The sequence below is a fragment of the Scyliorhinus torazame genome, chromosome 9 (genome assembly GCF_047496885.1).
Source record: "Scyliorhinus torazame isolate Kashiwa2021f chromosome 9, sScyTor2.1, whole genome shotgun sequence".
NCBI lineage: Eukaryota > Metazoa > Chordata > Chondrichthyes > Carcharhiniformes > Scyliorhinidae > Scyliorhinus > Scyliorhinus torazame.
Window position 1 is genome coordinate 270,924,018 of NC_092715.1, and position 26,911 is coordinate 270,950,928.

The 26,911-nt window shown below is 48.7% G+C and overlaps 1 protein-coding gene across 8 annotated transcripts in view; it reads right to left on the reverse strand.

The window, feature by feature from the left end:
• The window catches only part of bnc2 (basonuclin zinc finger protein 2), an 813,736-nt gene that overhangs the window by 310,867 nt on the left and 475,958 nt on the right, over positions 1 to 26,911 (reverse strand). For all 8 annotated transcript variants that reach the window (XM_072517502.1, XM_072517504.1, XM_072517499.1 and 5 more), the window contains one exon: positions 3,947 to 4,182. In XM_072517502.1, coding sequence (XP_072373603.1) covers positions 3,947 to 4,182 — 236 coding nt within the window. The remainder of the gene's footprint in view (positions 1 to 3,946; positions 4,183 to 26,911) is intronic.

A 26,911-nucleotide genomic window follows, 5' to 3' on the forward strand; every position in this document is an offset into this window, starting at 1 on the left:
CTTCACAATAGACTTTGGAACAGATCCAGAATCAAAATGATCTGTCACGACACAGATTTCAGATGAATAATATTCATCAGAACAGCTTCTGCAACCTCGCATCGGCATCCATAATGGCCTCCACAACCCCGCGACTTCAACTGCAACTCCAGCACCTCGCAAAGGCACCCGCAACTTTGCAACCTCACCCGCAACCTCACCCGCAACCCCGCAACTTCCCAACGACGCCCGCAGCCGCGCAACAGCACCCACATCACTTCAACTTCGGAACAGCGCGGAAACCGCAGAACGGCAAACTTGCAATGGCACCCGCAACATCATCTGCAACTCCGCCCTTCGTAACGGCACCCGCAGCCTTGTTAGAGTCTGCAGCCTCGTAACGACACCCACAACCTGCAAAAACCCCCCAGCCTCACATCAGCGCCCACAGCTTCGCTTGCAACCCCGCAGCGGCGCCCTCAACCCTTCTCTGCAACCCCTCAACCCTTGTCTGCAACCCCGCAGCAGCGCCGACAACCCACAACTTTGGAACAGGGCCCACAACCCAGGGGAGGCAGTGGTGCAGTGATTATCGCTGGACTAGTAAGCCGGAAAACCAGTGTCATGCTCTGGGGTCCCGGGTTCGATTTCCACCACCGCAGATGGTGAAATTTGAATTCAATTAAAAATCCGGAATTAAAAGTCTAATGATGACCATGAAAACATTGTCGGTTGCTGTAAAAACCCATCTGGTTCTCTAATGTCCTTTAGGGATGGAAATCTGCCGTCCTTATGCGGTCTGGCCTACATGTGACTCCAGACCCACAGCAATGGGGTTGACTCTGAAATGCTCTCCGGGATGGACAATAAATGCTGACCCGGCGACTCCCACATCCTATGAATATTTTTTTAAGCCTGCTCTGACATTTGACAAGATCATCGCTGATCTGATTGTGAAATCAGCTCTATTTTCAAGTTCCCACCACCCCACTCCCGACTCCCTTGCTAATCAAGAATTTAGCTGCAAAAGTATGCAATGATTCCGGCCTCTCTGACGGATGGAAACACAATTGATCCTTGGAGGAAAAAGTGTCTCCTCTTCTCGGTGTTAAATGGGAGATTGAATCGGAAGCTGGTGAGGAATGTGCTGTACCAGGAGGCCGGGAAGGTTCATGTTCGGCAAGGATGGGAGGAAATGGATATTCTTCAGCCAAACTCATTTCACCAATTCCTGAAAAGCTGAGAAAACATATAAGGCGCAGTTCAGCTAACTGGCGACAAAGTCCCATAGCGGGCATGCATAGGTGCGGGAAACACACGGCTATCTCACCTTGAATAAGGAGCCTCAGCAGGGTACGCGCGGCCGAAGCCACATGTTGCCCTGTTTTGTGCACTCTGGCTCCACTCGCCAGAACTCCTCAATATAGCGTGAGATTGGGAACGCACTGTGGGAGGGTGGAGCGGGGATGGCCGGGCGGAGCGAGGATGGCGCGGGCGGAGCGAGGATGGCGCGGGCGGAGCGAGGATGGCGCGGGCGGAGCGAGGATGGCGCGGGCGGAGCGAGGATGGCGCGGGCGGAGCGAGGATGGCGCGGGCGGAGCGAGGATGGCGCGGGCGGAGCGAGGATGGCGCGGGCGGAGCGAGGATGGCCGGGCGGAGCGAGGATGGCGCGGGCGGAGCGAGGATGGCGCGGGCGGAGCGAGGATGGTGCGGGCGGAGCGAGGATGGTGCGGGCGGAGCGAGGAAGGCCAGGCGGAGCGAGGATGGGACGGGCGGAGGGAGAATGGCGCGAGCGGAGGGCGAATGGGACGGGTGGAGGGCGGGTGGGACGGGCGGAGAGCGGATGGGACGGGCGCCCAGCCTAGCACAGCCAAGGTGCATAGGTGGCACTGCAACTGGTATGGGCAATGCCAGGTTGGCACTGCCAAGGTGCCAAGCTGTCATTGTTTGTGCACTGATGATCGGGCCGAGGGTGCCTTGCATGGGGGGGGGGGGGGGGGGCGACGTGACACACCCTCCTCACTCTGTCCGTACCTGAACAACCCTCACTCCGCCCGTACCTGAACAAACCTCACTTTGTCCACACCTGAACGGTCCTCATTCTGTCCGTATATTTGAATCTATGAAAACGATTGCCGTGTGTACTTAAATGTGTTCTCAAAATGATAATTTGTGTATGAAGATCACCACTTTAAAGGTCATGGCGATTGCCAGGGTCTCCTGGGGACTTGTATTTGTTCCACCATCTTGGAGGTTCCCTGTTGTCTCCATGTGTTTCCAGGCAGGCAGTCCCGGCTTCGCAAGTATGAGGCTCCCAAAAGTGCTGTGACTTTAGGAACATTTCAGAGGTCTGCTCAAGCTCATACCACCCACACTATCCGACTTTCCAGTTCGATTTTGGCTTACAATCAACCATGTGACGGAGCAGGTAATGTGACATTATTGTCTAAACCCAATAATAAAATAAACAGGAAACAGAAGACACAATGTCGAAGAAAGAAAACTCATGCCGAGTGTAGGTTATTGGGACAAATACAGGAACAGACAGAACTGATGGTTAGTTGGAATGGGTTGCATTTCACTAACAGCGTCACGAGTTTTATTGTTTACCAGCAAGAGTTACACACTAGCCAAAGCTAATTCACCAAAGCAGAAAGCCATTTGATGAAGCAAATTAATGAATGGCTACAGTGGAAATTCTCCCGAAAAGGTTTCAAAAAGGACAGGAGTAGGGGATAAAAGTATTGATATTTTCAGACAAGATTTGTTCATTTTTCCAGAAACTCGGGCAATGGGTCAAATCACCTTCTAGAAGTACAGAAATCTACCAATTTGGAAATTATGGACTCAGAAATTGAGAGAATGTCATATCGGAGTGTCAGATCCTGCCAGACGATTAGCCCGGCATTGGCTCTTAGAGACATCTCTCAGGCCCAAATCCTTGTTTGAGCTGCAAGGTTCAGTGGAGGCAGAGGCAGTGTTGCAGTTGCATTGTCGCTCGACTAGTAATTCAGAGACACAGGACACGATCTGGGGACCTGGGTTCAAACCCCACCAGAGGGTGAAATTTGAATTCAATCAAAAATCTGGGATTAAAAATCTAATGATGACCATTAAATGATTGTCGTAAAAACCCACCTGGTTCACTAAAGTCTTTTAGGGAAGGAAATCTGCCGTCCTTACCTGGTCTGGCCTACACGTGACTCCAGACCCACAGAAATGTGAATGACTCAGAAGTGCCCTCTGAAATGGAGGGCAGTTACGATAGGTGTTGACCCAGCCACCGATGCCCACATCCCATAAATTAATGTTTTTAAATTTGGGGAGTGAATCAAAATCGTCCCAAAAGAGAATGTTTCCCCCCTCCCCTGCCCTAATAGTTCCCTTGGTAAAGGGACTGTAGGAGAAAAGATAGTGCAATTTTAAAAATTCTGCCCTTTGGACTTCCAAACATGATCTCTGCCTAGATCACAAGAGGTCTCCACACGATCCTCTCAATTGGTTGGCTTCCCCAGGCACTCCTCCTTTGACTATGTCAGGCACCAAGGAAGACCAGCGGGCAGGAACTCTCAACGTGATGAGCCCCTGCCGATCTCACTCCCTGCTTGGTTGTTTTGCAAGGGGCTGACTGAGCCCATTTTTGGTTGGGATTCAGAGGATCTGGATCCCAGTACAGCTAACAGCAACTCGGAGACACCTGCACAAGAAGGAATGTGAAAATCAGCCACAGGTTATGTGGTGGACAAGTTGCATAGAGTATTAAAGCGGCCTCTCTTTAACCTTCAAGCCAACAATCCCGGTTGTTGGTTGAAACAGAATGAGTTGTGAGCAGTGATCTTAATCTGGAAGGGACATTTCCTAGTCTACTTCAGAACTAAGGCTAGTAACCAGGTGTTGGAACAAGGGTAGCCAGCCTCACCAGGTGCCAGAACTGACTCTCTTTGCCACACTTTCTGCTAGTTCCTACCTGAAGGATGTATCCACGGACATAATCTCGGAGAGTCCAGCCCAGGCCGTGCAGGATCTGAAGCACCTCCTCCTGTTTCAGCACGCTGAAGAGACGGTCGAGAAGGATTTTGAGGCGCACAGGAACCGCCTGTGTCCCATATAACATGAGGCTGCTGATGTCAAACACCACATTGGATTGAACGATCTCCACCTGAGTTGGATGGTAGAGGTGTTGGGTGCTGAGTTTGTCCAACGCTGTGGAAAAGAAACAACAAATTATATTGTTTTTAAAGGATCAGAAGGGTTTCGACAAAGTCCCAGAGGAGATTAGTGTGTAAAATTAAAGTGCATGGGATTAGGGGTAGTGTACGGAGGTGGATAGAAAACTGGTTGGCAGACAGGAAACAGTAGGAATTAACATTTTTCTTTCAAATGACAGGCAGTGACTAGTGGGGTACCACAGGGATCGGTGCTGGGATCCCAGCTATTACACTACATATTAATGATTTAGATGATGGAACAAAATGTAATATCTCCAAATTTGCAGACGACACCAAGTTGGCTGGGAGGCTGAGCTGTCAGGAGGTTGCAGAGATCCTTCAGTGTGACTTGGACAAGTTGAGTGATGGGCAAATGAATGGCAGATGCAGTATAATTTGGAGAAATCCGAAGTTATCCACTTTGGTAGCAAAAACAGGAAGGCAGATTATTATCTGAATGGCCATAAATTAGGAGAGGGGAATGTGCAACGAGACCCGGGTTTCCTTGTACACCAGTCACTGAAGGTAAACATTCAGATAACAGCAGGTGGTAAAGAAGGCAAATGATATGTTGGTCTTCATAGCGAAAGGATTCTAGTAAAGGAGCAGGGATGTCTGCAATTATACAGCCTTGGGGAGGCAGTTTTAGTCTCCTTATCTGAGAAATGATGTTCTTGCTCTAGAAGGAGTGCAATGAAGGTTTACCAGACCAATTCCTGGGATGGCGGGACTGACGTATGAGGAGATATTGAGTTGGCTAGGATTGTATTCGCTGGAGTTCAGGAGAATGATTCTTAGGAACCTATAAAATTCCAACAGGACTGGACAGGGTAGATGAAGGAAGAATGTTCCCGATGGTGGGTGTGTTCAGAACCAGGTGTCGCAGGATGACGATACAGGGTAGACCATTTAGGACAGAGCTGAGGAGAAATTTCTTCACCCAGAGAGTGGTCGGCCTGTGGAATTAACTACCTCAGCAAGTAGTTGAAGCCAAAACATTGTATGTTTTCAAGAAGCAGTTAGATATCGCACTGAGGCGAAGGGCATCAAAGGATATGGGGAAGGCAGGATCAGGATATTGAATTGGATGATCAGCCATGATCAGAACGCATGGCAGAGCAGGCTCCAGAGGCCTCCTCCTGCTCCAATTTCTTATGTCTCTATCGTATAACACAGGAGGAGACCATTCAGCCCATTTGCCTGTGCTGGGTCTGTGAAAATGCAATAAACAGGCGAGGAAGAATGTCATGACACAGGAGGGGAATTTTCAATCTGGAATCCTCGCCCACAAAAAACTCTTGAGGCTGGAGGTAACAATTCAAAACTTCGAAACGGAGATTTACAGAATGGAGATGGGTAATTGGAATTAAATTAATGGATAAGCCATGACTTAATTGAATGGAAGAACAGGCTCGAGGGGCTGAATGGCCTCCCCCTGTTCCTATACATCTTAATTTAGTAAATGCCACTCTGGGTCAATTCCTTCACACACACCTGGAGAAATGATCGTCCGTTTTTAGCACCAAAACTACTAAACACCAGCCAACTGGATCAATCTCCTACTACATTGTTAATATATTTTCCTCGCTCACTTATCATTAAGCCACATCTTGGGGCTGCACCGGCAGGGTGAGAATGCTCCAACCATCATGTCTCCTCAAGATAATGTCAGCGGGTTCTTTAAGAGCCAGGGGCATCAGGCAGGCCCCACGAGGGGTCGTCGAGAGCAGGCGGTGCTGATGCTATAGGGGCAGCCATTGCCATAAAGAGGCAATGGACATACCACCAGACACCTACACCCATCACCCCACTCCGCCGGTCTTCTCACCTCCCATAGCACCCGGTACTATTCAGGCCAATTCTTTTATCCATGAATAATCTCACAGCTAAACATAAGCAATAACCAGCTGTATTTGGATCAATCCCTTAACATTGCTACATATTCTCTCTCTCTCTCTCTCTCGCACCCATATACTCTTTCAGTCATTTCAATAACAACATTTGCATTGATATAGCACCTTTAACATCAAACATGCCCAGGTGCTTCACAGGAGGTTTGGCAAACAAACTTGGACAGCGAACCACATTGGGGCAGCTGAAAAGGGGGGTGGGGGGGGGGGGGGGGGTGGGGGGGGCTTGAGGATGGCCTTGAGGAGAAAATGGATGTAGTGAGGTTGAGAGGTTTAAAGAGCAAATTCAGAGCCTCGTTTTGGCTCACACTGCCCTCTCGAGTGGATGTAACAGGCCCCAGGGGCATGATTTTGAGGAAGAGTGGGAAGTTTTTCACAGTGGCTTCGTCAATATTTATTCCTCAACGAACATCACAAAGACATATTATCTGGTCGGTATCACGTTGCTTTTTGCGGGAGCTAGTGCGCAAATTTGCTGCTGCGTTTCCTGCACAACAACATACCTCAAAATGATTACTTCATGGGCTGCAAAGTACTGTGTTTGCGACAGACACGAGAAAAACACAAGTCTTTCTGTCTTGTAAACAAAATGAACCAGTTGCAGTAAACTAACCACCACAATTTCATTAGGCGGATTCTGCAAATCTGAAATTAAAAATAGGGGGCGGAATTCTCGCCCCCCACGCCGGGTGGGAGATTCGCCGGGGCACCGCACGAGTCCCGCCATGCCTCCCCGGCACCCGCACGCGATTCTCCCCCCCCCAAACCGGCGCGGCGAGAATCACGGCTGGCCGCTCGGAGAATCACCGCTCGCCGTTTGTGACGGGCAAGCGGCAATTCTCCGGCCCGGATGGGCCGAGCGGCCTGCCCAACACGACAGGTTCCCGCCGGCGCCGTCCACACCTGGTCGCTGCCAGTGGGAACAGCGCGGGGATGCGGCGCCGCTCCTAGCCCCCCAGGGGCAGGAGAATAGGGGGCTGGGAACGGCCTCCGACGCCGGAGTGAAACATTCCGGTTTTCAACGGCGTAGGGAATTAGTCTCCCGATGGGGGAATTGCGCCCAAGAAATACTGGATAAACTCAGCAGGTCTGCTGAGTCAACATTCCGAGTCCCTATGGCTCTTCTTCAGAGCTAAAGAGAGGGGAAGATGTGATGGATTTTATATCATTTAAGAGGCGACGGGTCAAAACAGAAGGGCAGGGATAGGTGGGAACAAGCTGAAATGTGACAAACATGCCAAGGGTACAAGACAAAGGGAGTGTTAAAGACTAAAGAAGGTGCCGATAGTGGCATAAAGATTATACAGCAGAATGTGTTACTAGTAGAACCAGGGTCAGCACTCTGTGACAGTAACTCTCAGTAGCAAGTGACAGATAGACTAGTGGGCGAAGGGTGGTGGCATTGGGACATAAAAATTGGATTAAGAACGGGGGTCAAGGTGGAGCAGAGAGTTCACAGTCTGGGGTTGTTGAACTCAATGTTCAGTCCAGAAGGCTGGAACGTGCGGAATCGGAAGTCGAAGTGCTGCCCCCCACAGTTTGTGTTGGGTTTCGCTGGAACTTTGCAGCAGGCGGACGTGTGAACCCGAGAACAAGGTGCTGAGTTACAATGGCAGCAACAGGAAGGTTCTGGTCATGCTTGCAGACTAAGCAATGGTGTTCCGCAGTCACACAGTCCACATTGGAAGCTGCGAATACAGTCGGCCAGATTGAAGGAGGTACAAGTGAAATGTTACTTAACCTGAAAGAAGCATTTTGGGGCCTTGGACAGTGAGGCGAGAGGAGGTAAAGGGGCAGGTGTTACACCCGCGATTGCAAAGGAAGGTGCCGCACGTGGGAAGGCGATGAGGAGTTGGGGGTGGTGAGGAGTAGACCAGGGTGTCACGGAGGGAGTGGTCCCTGTGGAATGCTGATGGGGTGGTTGGGGAGGGGGGGGGGGGGGTTGGTGGTAGCATCGTACTGCAGTTGCCGGGACTGCTTCGGCGGCAAGCATGGCCCCAACCTTCAAGTCGCTCGCCATTTCGGAGCTCCCAGCTATCTCTGACCTTCTTCTTTGCTTCACCCTCTCTTAACCAGTACAACATCCATCGCATGTCTCCCTCTATTCAGTTCTGAAGTCCTACTGGACTCAAAACGTGATCCTTCTCTTTCCACAGATGCTGTCAGACCCGCTGAGTTTTTAAGCGCTTTGTTTTAATTTCATTAGGTTGATGAGAAAATGTAAAGAAAATGTTCATTCAATTTGATACCCTGTTTATACAGGAACCATGCATATATGTGTTGTCATACAACAAAAACAATATGGAGATTCCAGAGACAGTGCAAAAAAGATTTTTGTAAATGATAACAGAACTGCAAGATTATAACTATCAGGTCGGACTGAACAGGCCGGGGCCCCGCTCTCCAGAAAGAGAAGATGGAGGGTGTGACCTGATAGACATCTTTCATATTATGGAAGGGTTCAAAAGGGTAGACATGGAAAAGACATTTCCACTTGGAGGGAGTCCTAAATTAGCAGTTATAATTAACTATAACCTAGTCAATAATAAATCAAATAAGAAATTGAGGAAAACTCTTCACCCAGAGTGTGAGGCGAATGTGGAAGTCATTACCGCATGAACAAAGAAAGGTACAGCACACGAACAGGCCCTTCGGCCCTCGAAGCCTGTGCCGACCATGCTGTCCGTCTAAACTAAAATCTTCTCCACTTCCAGGGTCCGTATCCCTCTATTCCCATCCTATTCATGTATTTGTCAAGATGCCCCTTAAACGTCACACCCTGCTTCCACCACTTCCTCCGGCAGCGAGTTCCAGGCACCCACTACCGTCTGTGTAAAAAACTTACCTCATACATCTCCTCTAAACCTTGCCCCTTAAACCTATGCCCCCTAGTAATTGACCCCTCTACCCTGGGAAAAAGTCTCTGACTATCCACTCTGTCTATGCCCCTCGTAATTTTGTAGACCTCTATCAGGTCGCCCCAGTTGCTAACTTTTGGTTGGTTCAATTTGCTCTGTTTTATAACCTTTGCTCTCGAGTCGCCAGGTATCTTTATGATAGCGCCACGAGGTTCAAGTTCAAGTAATGATCAATAACTCAACACACCAATTAGTAAGATTCAAATCAAAACACATTTGTTATCCACAGTAAATCGCTACTCATGCATAAACTCTACTTTCTAGACTATTCTCTATCACTAACAGACCTATACTTAGCTTCGGACTGGCCCACCCGGTCAGGGGAACAAATGGCCTTTCGTTCAGGTCCTGAGTCTGCAGGATTCAAAAGCTGCTATGGACTGGTAGTTGGGAGCGCCTATCTCGTAGCGAGCATTGACTTGAGACTCACTTGCTTGGAGGCAACAAGACAGGTCACTGTCAAGGGTTGGTTCAAGTTGCTGAGTGATCCTGCCAAAGAGGGACGATTTGAACTTGGGGGCTTTACTTTATAGTCCCCAGGGGCTTCCCGCCCTTCAGGGCGGACCCCGTACCTGGTTCCAAGTGATTGAACTACTTTCCGATCACTTGGATCGATTTCTCCAATGCTGGAGCGGTTCCCTGATCGCTGAGCGGTCCTAAGTGTCCGTTGGCCTTCCTGTGTCTTGGCTCCTGCTGGCGCCGAGGAGTCTGGCTTGGCTTTGTTTACCTAACTGTTGCCATTGTGCCTGGGAATCTACATTACTATGCAGGTGGCTGCTGGTTTCGGTGCTGTCTGGTTGTTTTGCAGGTTCCAATATATGATTTCTGTATTCGCTACACTTTGCCTGTGTTGGCTGAATTTCCCTTCAGCCTTTGCGGTTCTCCATTTTAAGTCGGGAAGTGGCCAACTCAGGTGGCTACACCCCTCAACCTCCTTCGATCCAGTGAGAACAGACCAAGTTTATTCAACTTCTCCTCATAGCTAATGCCCTCCATACCAGGCAACATCCTGGTAAATCTCTTCTGCACCCTCTCTAAAGCCTCCACATCCTTCTGGTAGTGTGGCGACCAGAATTGAACACTATACTCCAAGTGTGGCCTAACTAAGGTTCTATACAGCTGCAACATGACTTGCCAATTCTTATACTCAATGCCCCGGCCAATGAAGGCAAGCATGCCGTATGCCTTTGTGACTACCTTCTCAGTGACCTGTGGACCTGTACACCAAGATCTCTCTGACTGTCAATACTCTTGAGGGTTCTACCATTCACTGTATATTCCCTACCTGTATTAGACCTTCCAAAATGCATTACCTCACATTTATCTGGATTAAACTCCATCTGTCATCCTGCCGCCCAAGTCTCCAAATGATCTAAATCCTGCTGTATCCTCTGACAGTCCTCATCGCTATCCACAATTCCACCAACCTTTGTGTCATCTGCAAGCTTACTAATCAGACCAGTTACATTTTCCTCCAAATCATTTATATATACTACGAACAGCAAAGATCCCAGCACTGATCCCTGCAGAACACCACTGGTCACAGCCCTCCAATCAGAAAAGCATCCTCCCATTGCTACTCTCTGCCTTCTATAATCTAGCCAGTTCTGTATCCATCTTGCCAGCTCACCCCTGATCCCGTGTGACTTCACCTTTTGTACTAACTAGTCTGCCTTGAGGGACCTTGTCAAAGGCCTTACTGAAGTCCATATAGACAACATCCACTGCCCTACCTGCATAAATCATCTTTGTGACCTCCTCGAAAAACTCTATCAAGTGAGTGAGACACGACCTCCCCTTCACAAAACCATGCTGCCTCTCACTAATACGTCCATTTGATTCCAGATGGGAGTAGATCCTGTCTCGAAGAATTCACTCCAGTAATTTCCCTACCACTGACGTAAGGTTCACCGGCATGTAGTTCCCTGGATTATCCTTGATAACCTTCTTACTGCTTATGCTGTCCACCTTTCTCATGTCCACAAAATTATGAGGGGCATAGACAGAGTGGATAGTCAGAGGCTTTTCTCCAGGGTAGAGGGGTCAATTACTAGGGGGCATAGGTTTAAGGTGAGAGGGGCAAGGTTTAGAGTAGATGTACGAGGCAAGTTTTTTACGCAGAGGGTAGTGGGTGCCTGGAACTCGCTGCCGGAGGAGGTGGTGGAAGCAGGGACAATGGTGACATTTAAGGGGCATCTTGACAAATACATGAATAGGATGGGAATAGAGGGATACGGACCCCGGAAGTGTAGAAGACTTTAGTTTAGATGGGCAGCATGGTCGGCACAGGCTTGGAGGGCCGAAGGACCTGTTCCTGTGCTGTACTTTTCTTTGTTCTTAAACTAAGGAACAACATTGGGTATTATTCAGTCCACCGGGACATCACCTGAAGACAGTGAGGATCCAAAGATTTCTGTCAAGGCCTCAGCAATTTCCTCTCTAGCCTCCTTCAGTATTCTGGGGTAGAACCGATCCGGCCCTGAGGACTTCTCCACCTTAATATTTTTCAAGACGCCCAGCACCTCGTCTTTTTGGATCTCAATGTGACCCAGGCTATCTACACACCCTTCTCCAGACTCAACATCTACCAATTCCTTCTCTTTGGTACCTCGCCCATTTCCTCTGGCTCCACACATAGATTCCCTTGCCTATCCTTCAGTGGGCCAACCCTTTCCCTGGCTACCCTCTTGCTTTTTATGTCGGTGTAAAAAGCCTTGGGATTTTCCTTAACCCTATTTGCCAGTGACTTTTCGTGACCCCTTTTAGCCCTCCTGACTCTTTGCTTAAGTTCCTTCCTGCTTTCCTTATATTCCACACAGGCTTCATCTGTTCTCAGCCTTCTAGCCCTAACAAATGCCTCCTTTTTCTTTTTGACGAGGCCTACAATATCTCTCGTTATCCAAGGATCCCGAAATTTGCCGTATTTATCTTTCTTCCTCACAGGAACATGCCGGTCCTGAATTCCTTTCAACTGACACTTGAAAGCCTCCCACATGTCAGATGTTGATTTACCCTCAAACATCTGCCCCTAATCTAGGTTCTTCAGTTCCAGCCTAATATTGCTATAATTAGCCTTCCCCAAATTTAGCACGTTCACCCTAGGACCATTGGCTGGATGAAGTGGATGAGGTGAATAGTCCGGATACATCTATGGGATACATCTATGGGGAAAGTGGATAAGCACGGGTGAGAAATGATACAATAGAGTGAGGTGATTTAGGGACGGGCAGCAGCATGGGCAGCACGGTAGCACAGTGGTTAGTACTGTTGCTTCACAGCTCCACGGTCCCAGTTTTGATTCCCCGCTGGGTCACTGTCTGTGTGGAGTCTGCACGTTCTCCCCGTGTCTGCGTGGGTTTCCTCCGGGTGCTCCGGTTTCCTCCCACAAAGTCCAAAGATGTGCGGGTTAGGTGGATTGGCCATGCTAAATTGCCCTTAGTGTCCAAAAAATGTTAAGTGGGAGTTACTGGGTGATTGGGATAGGAGAGATACATGGACTTCAGTCGGGTGCTCTTTGTAATGGCCGGTGCAGACTCGATGGGCCGAATGGCCTCCTTCTGCACTGTAAATTCTATGAATCTATGAATAAGCATTAGCATAGACCAGTCAAGTTGATTGGCCGTGTTATAAGTTGGATGTAAAGGGTTGTTCAGAATCTTTGTGGTCCTGTTAAATCACTGGATACAGGAGCCTCTTTGGTTGTGTGAGTAACGTTTTCATAATCAGTAGATCCAGCCAATAGAAGAGGAAGCAGCAAGAGGTATAAATATTCGCAATGTAACAGTGAGATCCAATGCAAACAGAGAGCGAGACCCTTATCGTTGATTTGCCAAAAGAGGCTCCCCTCAAAATCAGAAGATAGGACTCAGGAAATTAGTTTGAGTAAAAGCAATTCTTAGGTTGTATTCAACTTCAAATGAATAAGCTTGAATATAAAAGTCCCATTGCCAAGCAGCCCTTCCCCCCCCACTGCTTGCTGCTTTGAAAGGCTGGAGTCCGATTCTGTCCATTTGCAGTTACACACGGGCACACTGAGGAGGACATAATCTCCTCCTTCACGATCACATGAGGCATGTGGGTTCCCAACTCACATGAGTCAAAATTAACACCACACGGCGCAAAGTCACATCACACAACACAGAATGAAGAGGTCTTGCATCATTGCTGCAGGCAACATATATCCCGCCCCCCCCCCCCCCCCCAAAGAGTACAGAAATATGCACATTCTGTTTCAGACATCAAAAGTTACAACGAGACAGAACTCTGGAAAATATCTGCTCCCAACTCTGAAACCCAGCTGCTCCATCGATGACCTTCCCCATCATAAGGTCAGAATTGGGGTATTCTTTGATGGATGGATGGTCAGTACTGTTGGGATGCTGCTGTTCGAAGAATGTGCCTGTAGTGTTCTGGATTTTAACAGCAAGTTTTTATTAACTATTTGTAGCTCTATCCAACTATACAGAAAGGGTGGAGGCAGGGAGCTATCTCCACCCTGGCCAACACTAGACTGACCCGAGGTCGAGGTTACGTGTGTTCTTACATAACTGGGTGGGCGGCATTCTACTCAGTCCCACATTAACCCTGTATGTACCAGACCCTTATACTACAAGTACCATTCGCAACTCCTCAGATAACGAAGCAGTTCCTGTCTGCATTAGACACGACCTGGACAATATCCAGGCTCGGGCTGACAAGTGGTAAACGGCATTCACACCACACAAGTGGCAGCCAATGACCTCCCACAAGAGAGAGAGAGTCTAACCATTTCCCTTTGACATTCCATGATATTACCATCACTGTAGCTCCCATTATCGACATCCGAGGGGTTACCATTGACTAGAAACTGAACTGATTCGAGAGAAATATTGTGGCTATAAGAGCTGGTCAAAGACTGTGAATTCTGCTGTAACACACATCATGGCTCCCCAAAGCCGATCCACCATCTCCAAGTCAGGAGTGTGATGGAATACTCTCTACTTGCCTGGATAAGTGCATTTCTAACAACACCCACATGGGTCAATACTATCCAGCATAAACCAGCCTGCTTGATCGGCACCCGATTCACCACCTTCAACATTCACTTCCTTGGCCTCTGACGCACAGTGGGTGTGCCATTTACATGTTGCACTGCAGCAACACATCATGCCTCCTTCAATAACACTTTCCAAGCCCACAGCCTCTACCACCTAGAATTCATCACCGTGACTTGGAAATGGATCATCATTTCACCACCGCCAACGTGCTCAAAACAAGGAGCTCCCTCCCAAACAGTGGGTGCATCAACACCAGGCGGACTGCAGCGGTTCAAGGAGGCATCTCACCACCAACTCCTCAATGGCAATTAGGGATGGGTATTAATTGCCAGATTTGTCAACAACTATCACATCTTGTAAATGAATTTTTAAAATATTCAAGTAAATGTACATGTTTAACGTCTCCTCGATGGGACTTCAAATGCAAAGTCTGTTACTGGAGATCGGAGCATTCTTTTATTGGAAGCTGTATTTTTAATTCACTTTATTTCTCTCTTTACTCAATGGAAATTATCCTACAAAATGTGAAGTTATTTCATATTGAGCGACATGAACAGTAACGAGTGGGTTGCCACTGGGATGAGTGATGTGGCTCAGCATTCTGCAACCTATAGCAATGCTCTGATCGCAGAGAGGATTGCATTGCAGCTGGAGCTGTTGATGATACAAAGGTCGGGAGGGAATGAAGTAGTGAGGGGATAGAGAGGGCAGGGTTGTGAACTGATGTGGGCAGGAGCCACAAACAGGCAGCCGGCCTCCAGGTTTCTCCAGTGGGGATGGTGGGGGTATAGAAGGCAGTGCTCTAGGCAGACCTAAATACCCACCCCGCCTTCTCGAGGAACAACATTGGAGAGGTTTCGCCTCCACTCTCCACACAGGTGTGGTGGCCTGGCTGGAAGATACATGTTTTGCCCACTGCCCCTTTGGGGCTGGAAGGTCCCTGGTCCTCTCGTTGAGGGAAACGCGTGTGTTTTTAACCGACTGGAGAGCCTGACCTCCAGCCAGCAATTGGCCGCCCCTGTGAAAATCACAATGTGTGGCTGGTGCCTCTCCCCTCCACCCACCCCCAAATCCTGAGGGCGAGAAACAGCACTGACCTCTACTGAATACCCCCAGAGGCAAAATCCCATCCAGAGGGGGAGCAAAGGAATTTTGATAGTTATAGTGAGTGGGTACAAAAGTGGAATACAATGTGGGGAACACGTGAATAGGAAGGTAGATGGAAAGTTGGCCTTTATTGCGAAGGGGATGAAGCACAAAAGAAAGAAGGTCTTGCTACAACTCTACAGGGCATTGGTGAGCTCACATCAAAATATCAGGGTTTTGTCACCTCATTTAAAGAGGGATATTCTTGCTTAGGAAGCAGTTTAAGGACAATTCATTCGATCATTTGGTCCTTGGCCTGCTGCAATGAAACTCAACACAAGCTCGAGGAACAGTAACTCGTCTCACGCCTCAGAGCACTTTAGCTTTCTGGGCTCAATGTGGAGTTCAACAATTTTAGATCACATCTTCTGCCTCGATTTTGTTTCATGCGTTTTTGCTGTTTGTTTTTTTCTAATTTCTTCACGATGCATTTGGGCGGCAGCAATGCAGCCATGCACATCTCAGCCGACTCACAACATGAGTGGAGGCCATTCAGCCCATCATTGCTGCACCAGCTCTGCGAATGGGCAATTCTCCCACTGCCCTGCCTTCTCCCCATAACCATGCACATTCTTCATTTTCAGATAATACTCAAATCCCTTTTGAAAGCTTCAACTGAACCTGTCTCCACCACATTCTCAGACAGTGTGTTCCGGATCCTAACCACTCGCTGTGTGAACCTGCCTCCACCACACTCACAGACAGTGCGTTCCAAATCCTAACCACTCGCTGTTTTAACCTGCCTCCACCACACTCTCAGACAGTGTGTTCCAGATCCCTACCACTCGCTGTGTGAACCTGTCCTCACCACACTCTCAGACAGTGCGTTCCAGATCCTAACCACTCGCTGTGTGAATCTGTCTCCACCATACTCTCAAGACAGTGCGTTCCAAATCCTAACCACTCGCTGTGTGAATCTGTCTCCACCATACTCTCAGACAGTGCGTTCCAAATCCTAACCACTCGCTGTGTGAACCTGCCTCCACCACACTCTCAGACAGTACATTCCAGATCCTAACCACTCGCTGTGTGAACCTGCCTCCACCACACTCACAGACAGTACATTCCAGATCCTAACCACTCGCTGTGTGAATCTGTCTCCACCACACTCACAGACAGTGCATTCCAGTTCCTAACCACTCGCTGTGTGAACCTGCCTCCACCACACTCACAGACAGTGCATTCCAAATCCTAACTACTCGCTGTGTGAACCTGCCTCCACCACACTCACAGACAGTGTGTTCCAAATCCTAACCAAGCGCTGTGTGAACCGGTCTCCACCACACTCTCAGACAGTGCGTTCCAGATCCTAACCATTTGCTGTGTGAACCTGCCTCCACCACACTCTCAGACAGTACATTCCAGATCCTAACCACTCGCTGTGTGAACCTGCCTCCACCACACTCACAGACAGTACATTCCAGATCCTAACCACTCGCTGTGTGAATCTGTCTCCACCACACTCACAGACAGTGCATTCCAATCCTAACCACTCGCTGTGTGAACCGGTCTCCACCACACTCTCAGACAGTGTGTTCCAAATCTTAACCAAGCGCTGTGTGAACCGGTCTCCACCACACTCTCAGACAGTGCGTTCCAGATCCTAACCATTCGCTGTGTGAACCTGCCTCCACCACACTCTCAGACAGTGCGTTCCAAATCTTAACCAAGCGCTGTGTGAACCTGCCTCCACCACACTCACAGACAGTGTGTTCCAAATCCTAACCAAGCGCTGTGTGAACCGGTCTCCACCACACTCTCAGACAGTGTGTTCCAAATCCTAACCAAGCGCTGTGTGAACCGGTCTCCACCACACTCTCAGACAGTGTGTTCCAAATCCTAACCAAGCGCTGCCATACCAAATTTGGATACGCACCAGTTAATACTTGGCGGGGGGGGGGGGCTCGGACCATACTCCGCATTTGGGGGATGTGGTCCTGGAGAAGGGACATTTGGAGGATGTGGTCCTGGAGAAGGGACAGGCACAGGCCGGTGTGGGGTTAGGTGTGGGGTTAGGTGTGGGGTTAGGTGTGGGGTTAGGTGTGGGGTTGTTGGCGGCGGACCCGAATCTTTGTGCAAAGATGGGAAAGATGATTGAGGATTTTGTCGGATTTAATAGGAGCGGGAAGTTTTCACGTTAATGGTGTGGGAAGCGTTCAAAGCCGTAGTGAGGGGAGAGATCATCTTGTTTCAGGCTCAGCTGGACAGGATGGCGAGAGAGGAGCGGCAGCGGTTGGTTGAGGAAATTCTGGAGGTAGATTGGAAGCAAGCAGAGGATCCCACTCCGGATCTGCTGGTGAAGAGAAAGGAATTACTGACAGGGTTTGACCTCCTGTCCACGATAAAGGCGGTTCGATAGTTAAGGCGGGCGAAGGAGGCTGTGTACGAGTATGGGGAGAAGGCCAGTCACTTACTGATGGGTCAGCTCCGCTGGCAGGCTGGTGAGAGAGTGATTGTTCGGGTCTGGGATGGGGCAGGGGAGTGTTATTGTCGCAGGTGAACAAGGCATTTGAGGAGTTTTATAAAAAGTGGTAAACTTCGGAGGATGAGTCGGACGAGGGATTTTTTTGGGGTGGTTGGACTGTCCTGGAGGAGGAGAGGCGAGGGGGTTCCCAGTGGAGTTCTAGAAAAGATTTCTGGATAGGTTATCGCTGCTGCTGGTGGAGGTGCTGTGGTCAAGGGGGCGGTGCCAAAGACGATGGGACAAGTGTCTATTTCATTGTTGCTGATAAAAGGATAAGGGCCGAAGGTGTGAGTCAAATAGGCCGGTATCTCTGCTGAATGTGGATGCCAAGATTTTGGCTAAGGTGTTGGTGCTTAGGGTGGAGGAGAGCCTCCCGAAGGTGATTGTGGAGGATCAGACGGGATTTGTAAAGGACCGGCAGGTATCGAGCATGCAGCGTCGGATAAATGGGATGCTTCCTCCGGCAGAAGGAGGGAGTCGGAGGCAGTGGTGGCGCTGGATGCGGAGAAGGCGTTTGATCTCGTGGGAGTGGTGTTATTGGTTTGCGGCATTGGAGAGATTTGCGATTGGGCCTTCCCTCATCAATTAACTTTGTCACTTCCTCAAAGAATTCTATTAGGTTTGTAAGACATGACCTTCCCTGCACAAAACCATGCTGCCTATCACTGATAAGTCTATTTTCTTCCAAATGTGAATAGATTCTATCCCTCAGTATCTTCTCCAACAGTTTGCCTACCACTGACGTCAAGCTCACAGGTCTATAATTCCCTGGATTATCCCTGCTACCCTTCTTAAACAAAGGGACAACATTAGTAATTCCCCAGTCCTCCGGGACCTCACCCGTGCCTAAGGAGTTGAATCATGGAGAGAGAGAGTGTTTTGTGGTGTCTTCCCCCGGGACGGGAGCTGGTTTGGGGGGGGTTGCCATTTCGGGAGGAAACCAGCCAACTTTAGGAATTTGGGAGTACAGGTGGGTCGGGATTGGGACTGGCTCCATCAGTTGAATTTCACAAGTCTGGCAGGGAGGGTCAAGGTGGACAGCCTTCCCCTATTATTGGCCGGCAGGGTGCAGGTGATTAAGGTGAATATTTTGCCGCTGTTTTCATTTCTATTTCAGTGCCTGCCGGACTTTTGCCAAAAACGTTTTTTATGGAGGTGGAACGTTTGATCTCTTTGTGTGTGGGGGCAGGTAAGGTAGCGAGGATTAGGAGGACGGTGCTTCAGAGGGGCGTTTATTGGTTGGTGAATGCGGAGAAGGTGCGGGGATGGAGCAGCGAGTCGGAGGCTTTGCGGGTGAGGATGGAGGCGGGCTCTTGTAAGGGGTCAGGGCTGCGGGCGCTGGCAACGTTGCCGCTCCAGCTTACCCCAGGGAAATATTCGGGGAGTCCGGTGGTGGTGGCCGCATTGAAGATACGGAGGCAATTGTGGCAGCACTTTAGACTAGAGGAGGGGGTCACTAGTGATGCCGATTCGAGAGAACCATGGGGTTGAGCCGGTACTATCTCGGTGATCTACGGTAGGATTTTGGAGTATATGCCGTTCTTGGGGGGGTTCAGGCCAAGTGGACGGAGCAGCTGGGGATGCCGCTTGTGGAGGGGTTATTGGGTGAGGTGTTGTCGAGGGTGAATGCCTCAACCTAGTGTGCGAGGCTGGAATTGATACAGCTGAAGGTGGTACACAGAGTGCACCCAGCAAAGTCAAGAATGAGCCAATTGTTTGAGCGTGTGGGGGATATTTGTGATTCGAGTACAGTGTATTGGGATGAATAGAAAACTGGCTGGCAGACAGGAAACAAAAAAAAAGGATCTTTTTCCACATTGGGAGGCAGTGACTAGTGGGGCACCGCAGGGATCGGTGCTGGGACCCCAGCTATTCACAAAATACATCAATAATTTAGATGAGGGAACTAAATGTAATATCTCCAAATCTGTAGATGACGCAAAGCTGGGTGGGAGGGTGAGCTGTGAGGAGGATGCAGAGATCCTGCAGTGTGATTTGGACAAGTTGAGTGAGTGGGCAAATGAATGGCAGATTCAGTATAATTTGGATAAATGAGGTTATCCACTTTGGGAGCAAACACAGGAAGGCAGACTGTTATCAGAACGGCTATAGATTGAGAGGGGAATGTGCAACGAGACCTGGGTGTCCTCATACATCAGTCACTGAAGGTAAGCATGCAGCTACAGCAGGTGGTGAAGAAGATAAATGGTATGTTGGCCTTCATAGCGAGAGGATTCGAGTTCAGGAGCAGGGATGTCTTGCTGCAATTATACAGGGCCATAGTGAGGCCACAATTTGGAATAGTGTGCACAGTTTTGATCTCCTTGTCTGAAGAAAGATGTTTTTGCTATGGAGGGAGTGCAGCAAAGCTTTACCAGACTGATTCCTTAGATGGCTGGACTGACATAATCGGAGGATGGAGTCAGTTGGGATTGTATTCGCTGGAGCTCAGTAGAATGAGGGGGGATCTCACAGAAACCTATAAAATTCTAACAAGAAGGGCAGCAGGGTGGCACAGTGGTTAGCACTGCTGCCTCCTGGGGTTGAGGTCCCAGGTTCGATCCCGGCTCTGGGTCACTGTCCATGTGGAGTTTGCACATTCTCCCCGTATTTGGGTGAGTTTTCCCCCCCCACAACACAAAGATGTGCAGGGTAGGTGGATTGGCCACGCTAAATTGCCCCTTAATTGGGAAAAATGAATTGGGCACTCTAAATTTTAAAAAGAAATTCTAACAGGACTGGACACAGTTGATGCAGGAAGGATGTTCCCGATGGTGGAGGGTGTCCTGAACCAGGTGTCACAGTCTGAGGATACGGGTATCCCATTTAGGAAGGAGATGAGGAGGAATTTCTTCACCCAGGGAGTGGTCGGCCTGTGGAATTTGCTACCAAAGGAAGCAGTTGAGGCCAAAATATTGTATGTTTTCAAGAAGCTATTTTCTATGTTTCTATGCCCAACATTTCCAGTAATTGGCTTTTATTTGCATTCAGTTGGTTCCTGGGATTTCCCTTTTGAGGAAAGGTTGAGCAGGTTGTGCAGACACTCACTGGAGCTTCGAAAAATTAGAGGTGATCTCACTGAAACATGCAAGATTCTGAGCGGGTTTGACATGGTCGATGCGGAGATGAAGTTTTGCCTCGTGGGCGAGACTGGAACTCGGGGCAACATTCTCAGAATAAAAGGGCCTCCTCGAAGATGACGATGAGGAGGACGTTCTCCTCTCAGAGGGTCGTGAATCGTTAGCATTCTCGAGAGCATTGGACGCCAAGTCTCTGAACTCATTTCGAGGCTGGGCGAGACAGCTTTTGGGGTTACGGAGGGCAGAGAGGAAAACAGGAAAGTGGACGGAGTTGAGGCTAAGATCTGATCAGGCATGATCCAGCCCAGAAGGGGCTAAATTACCCCCTGCTATTCTATGCTCCTAACTCTGCACAGTGAAGCCACCAACGATTCCAACTAGCATACTTAAATATTCTTCAGATTACAAAGAACATTCATTAATTACCACAATTATAAAAAAAAGGAAATTGCCCCAATTGAGTTGAAGAAATACAAAGTGATTGAGCTGTCTGTTTTTTTGTGTAATCATTTGATCCGCACCACTTTGAAACAACTTACGGTCTTGTACATATCATCCATCCATGTACACAGAAGAAATTAAAATTCCACAGAAAAGGAAATTTTTATTGCATTTCCTATTATCTTATTCCAATAAGACTTCAGATAACTGCGAGTTTCTGTCGCCCAAGGCCAAAGCACCCAATTGCAACTTTTGCTCCAAACTTTGAACCAAATCCAGCTCCACACACTGCCCTTTCTATTGAATAACTCGCCAGCTTCCACTCTGTCCTGTCTTGTGCTCTTTGAGGCAGTCAGCAACTCGAGATAATAACATCTCGGGATAAAAGCAGCAGCATTAACGTAATTGTCGGCTGATCTCCCTTGCAAATCTTTTGGAGTTTTGACCGCAGATATGACACCTGTTTTTGTCTCCTCTGATCCTCATACAGGCTTTCTGTGATGGGCTGCCTGACACACATTCTGCCAGACGTGAGCATAATAAAAATGAAGCAGTACTTGTCAGAGGGGCTGCCAGACAATTACAGGAAAAATATTTCTGCAGGCTGTTCTCTCTCTTCCTAGCTCTCCCTCCCCCTTTCTCTCTCTCTGATACATTCACTCGCTCTGGCCGACAGTCCCCACTTTCTCTCAGTCTCACTCTTTCCCCATCTCACACACTACCCCACTTGCTCTCTTCTCCGCAGTCTTCCTCTCTCTCCCAAAACTCTCTCTCTGCCCCCAGTTTCTCTCTCTCCTTTCAAATGTCAGAATCATTGAGGTCGACAGCCCATCGTGTCCATGCCAGTCAGGTAAAAGAAAACAGCCACCAGTATTTGGCCCATAGCCTTGTCTGCCCTGGGATCGCAAGAGCACATCCAAATACTTCTTAAATGTTATCACCGTCTCTGCCTCCACCCCCCTTTCAGGCAGCGAGTTCCAGACTCACACCCCCCTCTGGGTGAAAAGGTTTCCCTCACCTCCCCTCTAAACCTCCTGCCCCTCACCTTAAATCTCAGCCCCCTGGTCATTGATCCCTCCACCAAGGGGAAATGTTACTTCCTGTCTACCCTATTTATGCCCCTCATAATTTTATGCATCTCAATCATGTCCATCTCAGTCTCCTCTGCTCCAAGGAAAACAACCCCAGTCTATCCAATCTCTTTTCATAGCTAAAACTCTCCAGCCCAGACAACATCCTGGTAAATCCCCTCTGCACCCTTTCCAGTGGCTATCACATCCCTCCTATAATGTGGATTCCAGAACTGCTCACAATACTCTCGCTGTGGCCTCACCAACGTTTTTTAAAAAATATTTTTATTGGCATTTTCCAAATTTAACAGTACAACAGTGTAACATATAAAGCACATGATATTCACAAAGTGGCAGCAACTGTATCTGATATTTACAACAAGTTTATGTCTTCTGTACAACGGCTTTTACAAGCACCCCCTCCTCCTCTTGTGGGTGCCATGTTCCACATTTAAAATTTTTAAAATTCCCCCGCTGGGGGTTTTATTCTTTGTTGTTTGGTATTGGGAAGTGGGGGAGGGGAGGGGGGGGGGCTGCATGGCCCTTCCCCCTCCTCCCCAAAATTTGTTTTGTGCCTTCCTTGGGATCCCTTCCCTCCCGGAAGAAACCCACGCAGACACGGGGAGAACGTGCAGACTCCGCACAGACAGTGACCCAAGCCGGGAATCGAACCCGGGACCCTGGCGCTGTGAAGCCACAGTGCTAACCACTGTGCCACCGTGCTGCCCTCATTCTATACGCCTCTAGGGCTTCTGCTGTTTTGAGCCCTCAATATTGGCCATAAGCCTCTGTTTTTCTCCTGATCCAATGCTGCACATCCCTCAATATCCAGGGTTCACTGGATTTGTTGGCCCCGCCCTGTTTCTTGATTGGAACATGTTGGCCCTGCACTCTCCCCATTTCCTTCTCGAATGCTTCCCACTGTTCTGGCACAGATTTACCTGTGTCTGTTGTGTGTTTATCTAGCTTCAGAAATATATTGAGAGCACTAGCTGTGGGAATCGCACTGTGTCGTGTATAATGTGACAACGGTGTTGAAGATGCTAAAATAGGAGGCATCAAAGGAGTGGGTTTGCTGTGGGCTACACAAGGCTCATTGAGTAAAGGTCACCTTCAGGAGAAAGGCAGAAGCATGTCCATATTTCCTGGAGAGGCCCGATGGAAAACAGAAAGAACCAAGACTCCAAATTAATCCGATAGCACAGTTCCCGGAGGTCAGGCAGCTCTATAGATGCTATTAGCACGGATCACTTATGTATAATTCTGGTCTCTTTACGACAAAAAGGCACTGGCGAGGGTGCAGAAATTAGTCACAAGGATGCTACAAGAAGTGACAGGTTAGAACCATCAGGCTCTCTGCGGTTCCTTTCTTTAAAATAGAGAAGACAGTAGGGAGACTGATAGAGGTCTTGAAAATTACAAAAAGGTTTGAAACAATAGTCATAAAAAAGATGTTTCCACTTGCATGGGGGGGTGGGGGGGCGGGGGTTCTCAATATAAAACAATCACTAACAAATGCATCAGGAATTCAGAAGAAACCTCTTAACCGAGGGAGCAGTGAGAATGTGGAACTGGCTCCCACTGGGAGTGGTTGAGGTGAATGGTATCGTTACAGTGAAGGAGAAGATGGATGAACGATGGAGAGGGAAGGCTAAGCTGATGGAGCGAGATGAAGATTTGGATTTGTTTATTGTCACTTGTACTGAGGTACAGTCAAAAGTATTTTTCTGTGAGCAGCTCAAACATATCATTTAGTACATGAAAAGGAAATACGTAATAGGGCAACATAAGGTCCACAATGTAAATACATAGACACCGGCATCGGGTGAAGCATACAGGGTGTAGTGTTAATCAGATCAGTCCACAAGAGATGCGTTTAGGACTCTGGTAACAGTGGGGAAGAAGCTGTTTTTGAGTCTGTTCGTGCGTGTTCTCAGACTTTTGTATCTCCTGCCCGATGGAAGAAGTTGGAAGAGTGAGTAAGCCGAGTGGGAGGGGTCTTTGATTATACTGCCCGCTTTCCCCAGGCAGCGGGAGGTGTAGATGGAGTCAATGGATGGGAGGCAGGTTCGTGTGATGGACTGGGCGGTGTTCACGACTCTCTGAAGTTTCTTGCGGTCCTGGGCCGAGCAGTTGCCATACCAAGCTGTGATGCAGCCAGATAGGATGCTTTCTATGGTGCATCTGTAAAAGTTGGTAAGAGTCAATGTGGACATGCCGAATTTCCTTAGTTTCCTGAGGAAGTATAGGCGCTGTTGTGCTTTCTTGGTGGTAGCATCGACGTGGGTGGACCAGGACAGATATTTGGAGATGTGCACCCGTGGAATTTGAAACTGCTAACCATCTCCACCTCGGCCCCGTTGATGCTGACAGGGGTGTGTACAGTACCTTGCTTCCTGAAGTCAATGACCAGCTCCTTAATTTTGCTGACGTTGAGGGAGAGATTGTTGTCGCTATACCACTCCACTAGGTTCTCTATCTCCCTCCTGTATTCGGACTCGTCGTTATTCGAGATCCGACCCACTACGGTCGTGGCATCAGCAAACGTGTGGGTGGGTGAGAAGAGGTGAGCGTGGAGCTCAAACACCAGTCTGGGCCAATTGGGCTGATTGGCCTGTTTCTGCGTTGTGGCCTCAATGTCCAGCGTACTTCCAGATTCCAAAAGCAGCAAATCTGCTTCCTGATTCCTTCAGGGAATCTCTATAACATCAAAGGGACAGGTCACTAATGGGATATCAGATGATGTTTCAGCACCGTCACATATTGTACAATGCTACGTAGGGCCAGGGACAGGTGACAACATATTGGTGTCACACTTCAATGATCTAAGTATCAGAGAGTGCAATAATATATCCAACCCGGCGGCAGGAAGGTCCCAGCTCAAGCAGGAGGTTGGATAGGGTGGACAGTGAGAGCCTTCTCCCGCGGATGGAAATGGCTGGCACGAGGGGACATAACTTTAAACTGAGGGGTAATAGATATAGGACAGAGGTCAGAGGTAGGTTCTTTACGCAAAGAGTAGTGAGGCCGTGGAATGCCCTACCTGCTACAGTAGTGAACTCGCCAACATTGAGGGCATTTAAAAGTTTATTGGATAAACATATGGATGATAATGGCATAGTGTAGGTTAGATGGCTTTTGTTTCGGTGCAACATCGTGGGCCGAAGGGCCTGTACTGCGCTGCATTGTTCTATGTTCAAGCAGCTTGTTAAGTTAGCAGGGTTCAAGTTGGAGTTGGCAACAGGAAGGAGAGGTGTATGGTTATTTGTTTCTTTGGGAAGCTGAAGAATAAGTTTCCCAATTTCACTACAGCAACAAATGACTCAATGCAACAACATCATTCTTGCACCAATCAGCAACCCGGATTGAAGGCACGCCGATTCGCTTTCCTCCCTGACCACTGCTCACTTCATTGCGGAGCTCCAAACTCATTGGCAGATTACACTTTGCGAACACTAACTAGCATTAACAAATTTCCATGAACTAGGTGCAGGACCATCATTTCAATATGGAGGCTCACCCTCGTGTCAGGAGATCAAAGAACAAACAAAGAACAAAGAAAAGTACAGCACAGGAACAGGCCCTTCGGCCCTCCAAGCCCGTGCCGACCATGCTGCCCGACTAAACTACAATCTTCTACACTTCCTGGGTCCGTATCCCTCTATTCCCATCCTATTCATGTATTTGTCAAGATGCCCCTTAAATGTCACTATCGTCCCTGCTTCCACCACCTCCTCCGGTAGCGAGTTCCAGGCACCCACTACCCTCTGAGTAAAAAAAACTTGCCTCGTACATCTACTCTAAACCTTGCCCCTCGCACCTTAAACCTATGCCCCCTAGTAATTGACCCCTCTACCCTGGGGAAAAGCCTCTGACTATCCACTCTGTCAATGCCCCTCATAATTTTGGAGACCTCTATCAGGTCACCCCTCAACCTCCGTCGTTCCAGTGAGAACAAACCGTGTTTATTCAGCCGCTCCTCATAGCTAATGCCCTCCATACCAGGCAACATCCTGGTAAATCTCTTCTGCACCCTCTCCAAAGCCTCCACATCCTTCTGGTAGTGTGGTGACCAGAATTGAACACTATACTCCAAGTGTGGCCTAACTAAGGTTCTATACAGCTGCAACATGACTTGCCAATTCTTATACTCAATGCCCCGGCCAATGAAGGCAAGCATGCCGTATGCCTTCTTGACTACCTTCTCCACCTGTGTTGCCCCTTTCAGTGACCTGTGGACCTGTACACCTAGATCTCTCTCACTTTCAATACTCGAGGGTTCCGCCATTCACTGTATATTCCCTACCTGCATTTGACCTTCCAAAATGCATTACCTCACATTTGTCTGGATTAAACTCCATCTACCATCTCTCTGCCCAAGTCTCCAAACGATCTAAATCCTGCGGTATCCTCTGACAGTCCTCATCTCTATCCGCAATTCCACCAAACTTTGTGTCGTCTGCAAACTTACGAATCAGACCAGTTGCATTTTCCTCCAAATCATTTATATATACTACGAACAGCAAAGGTCCCAGTATTGATCCCTGCGGAACACCACTAGTCACAGCCCTCCAATTAGAAAGCACCATTCAATTGCTACTCTCTGCCTTCTATGACCAAGCCAGTTCTGTATCCACCTTGCCAGCTCACCCCTGATCC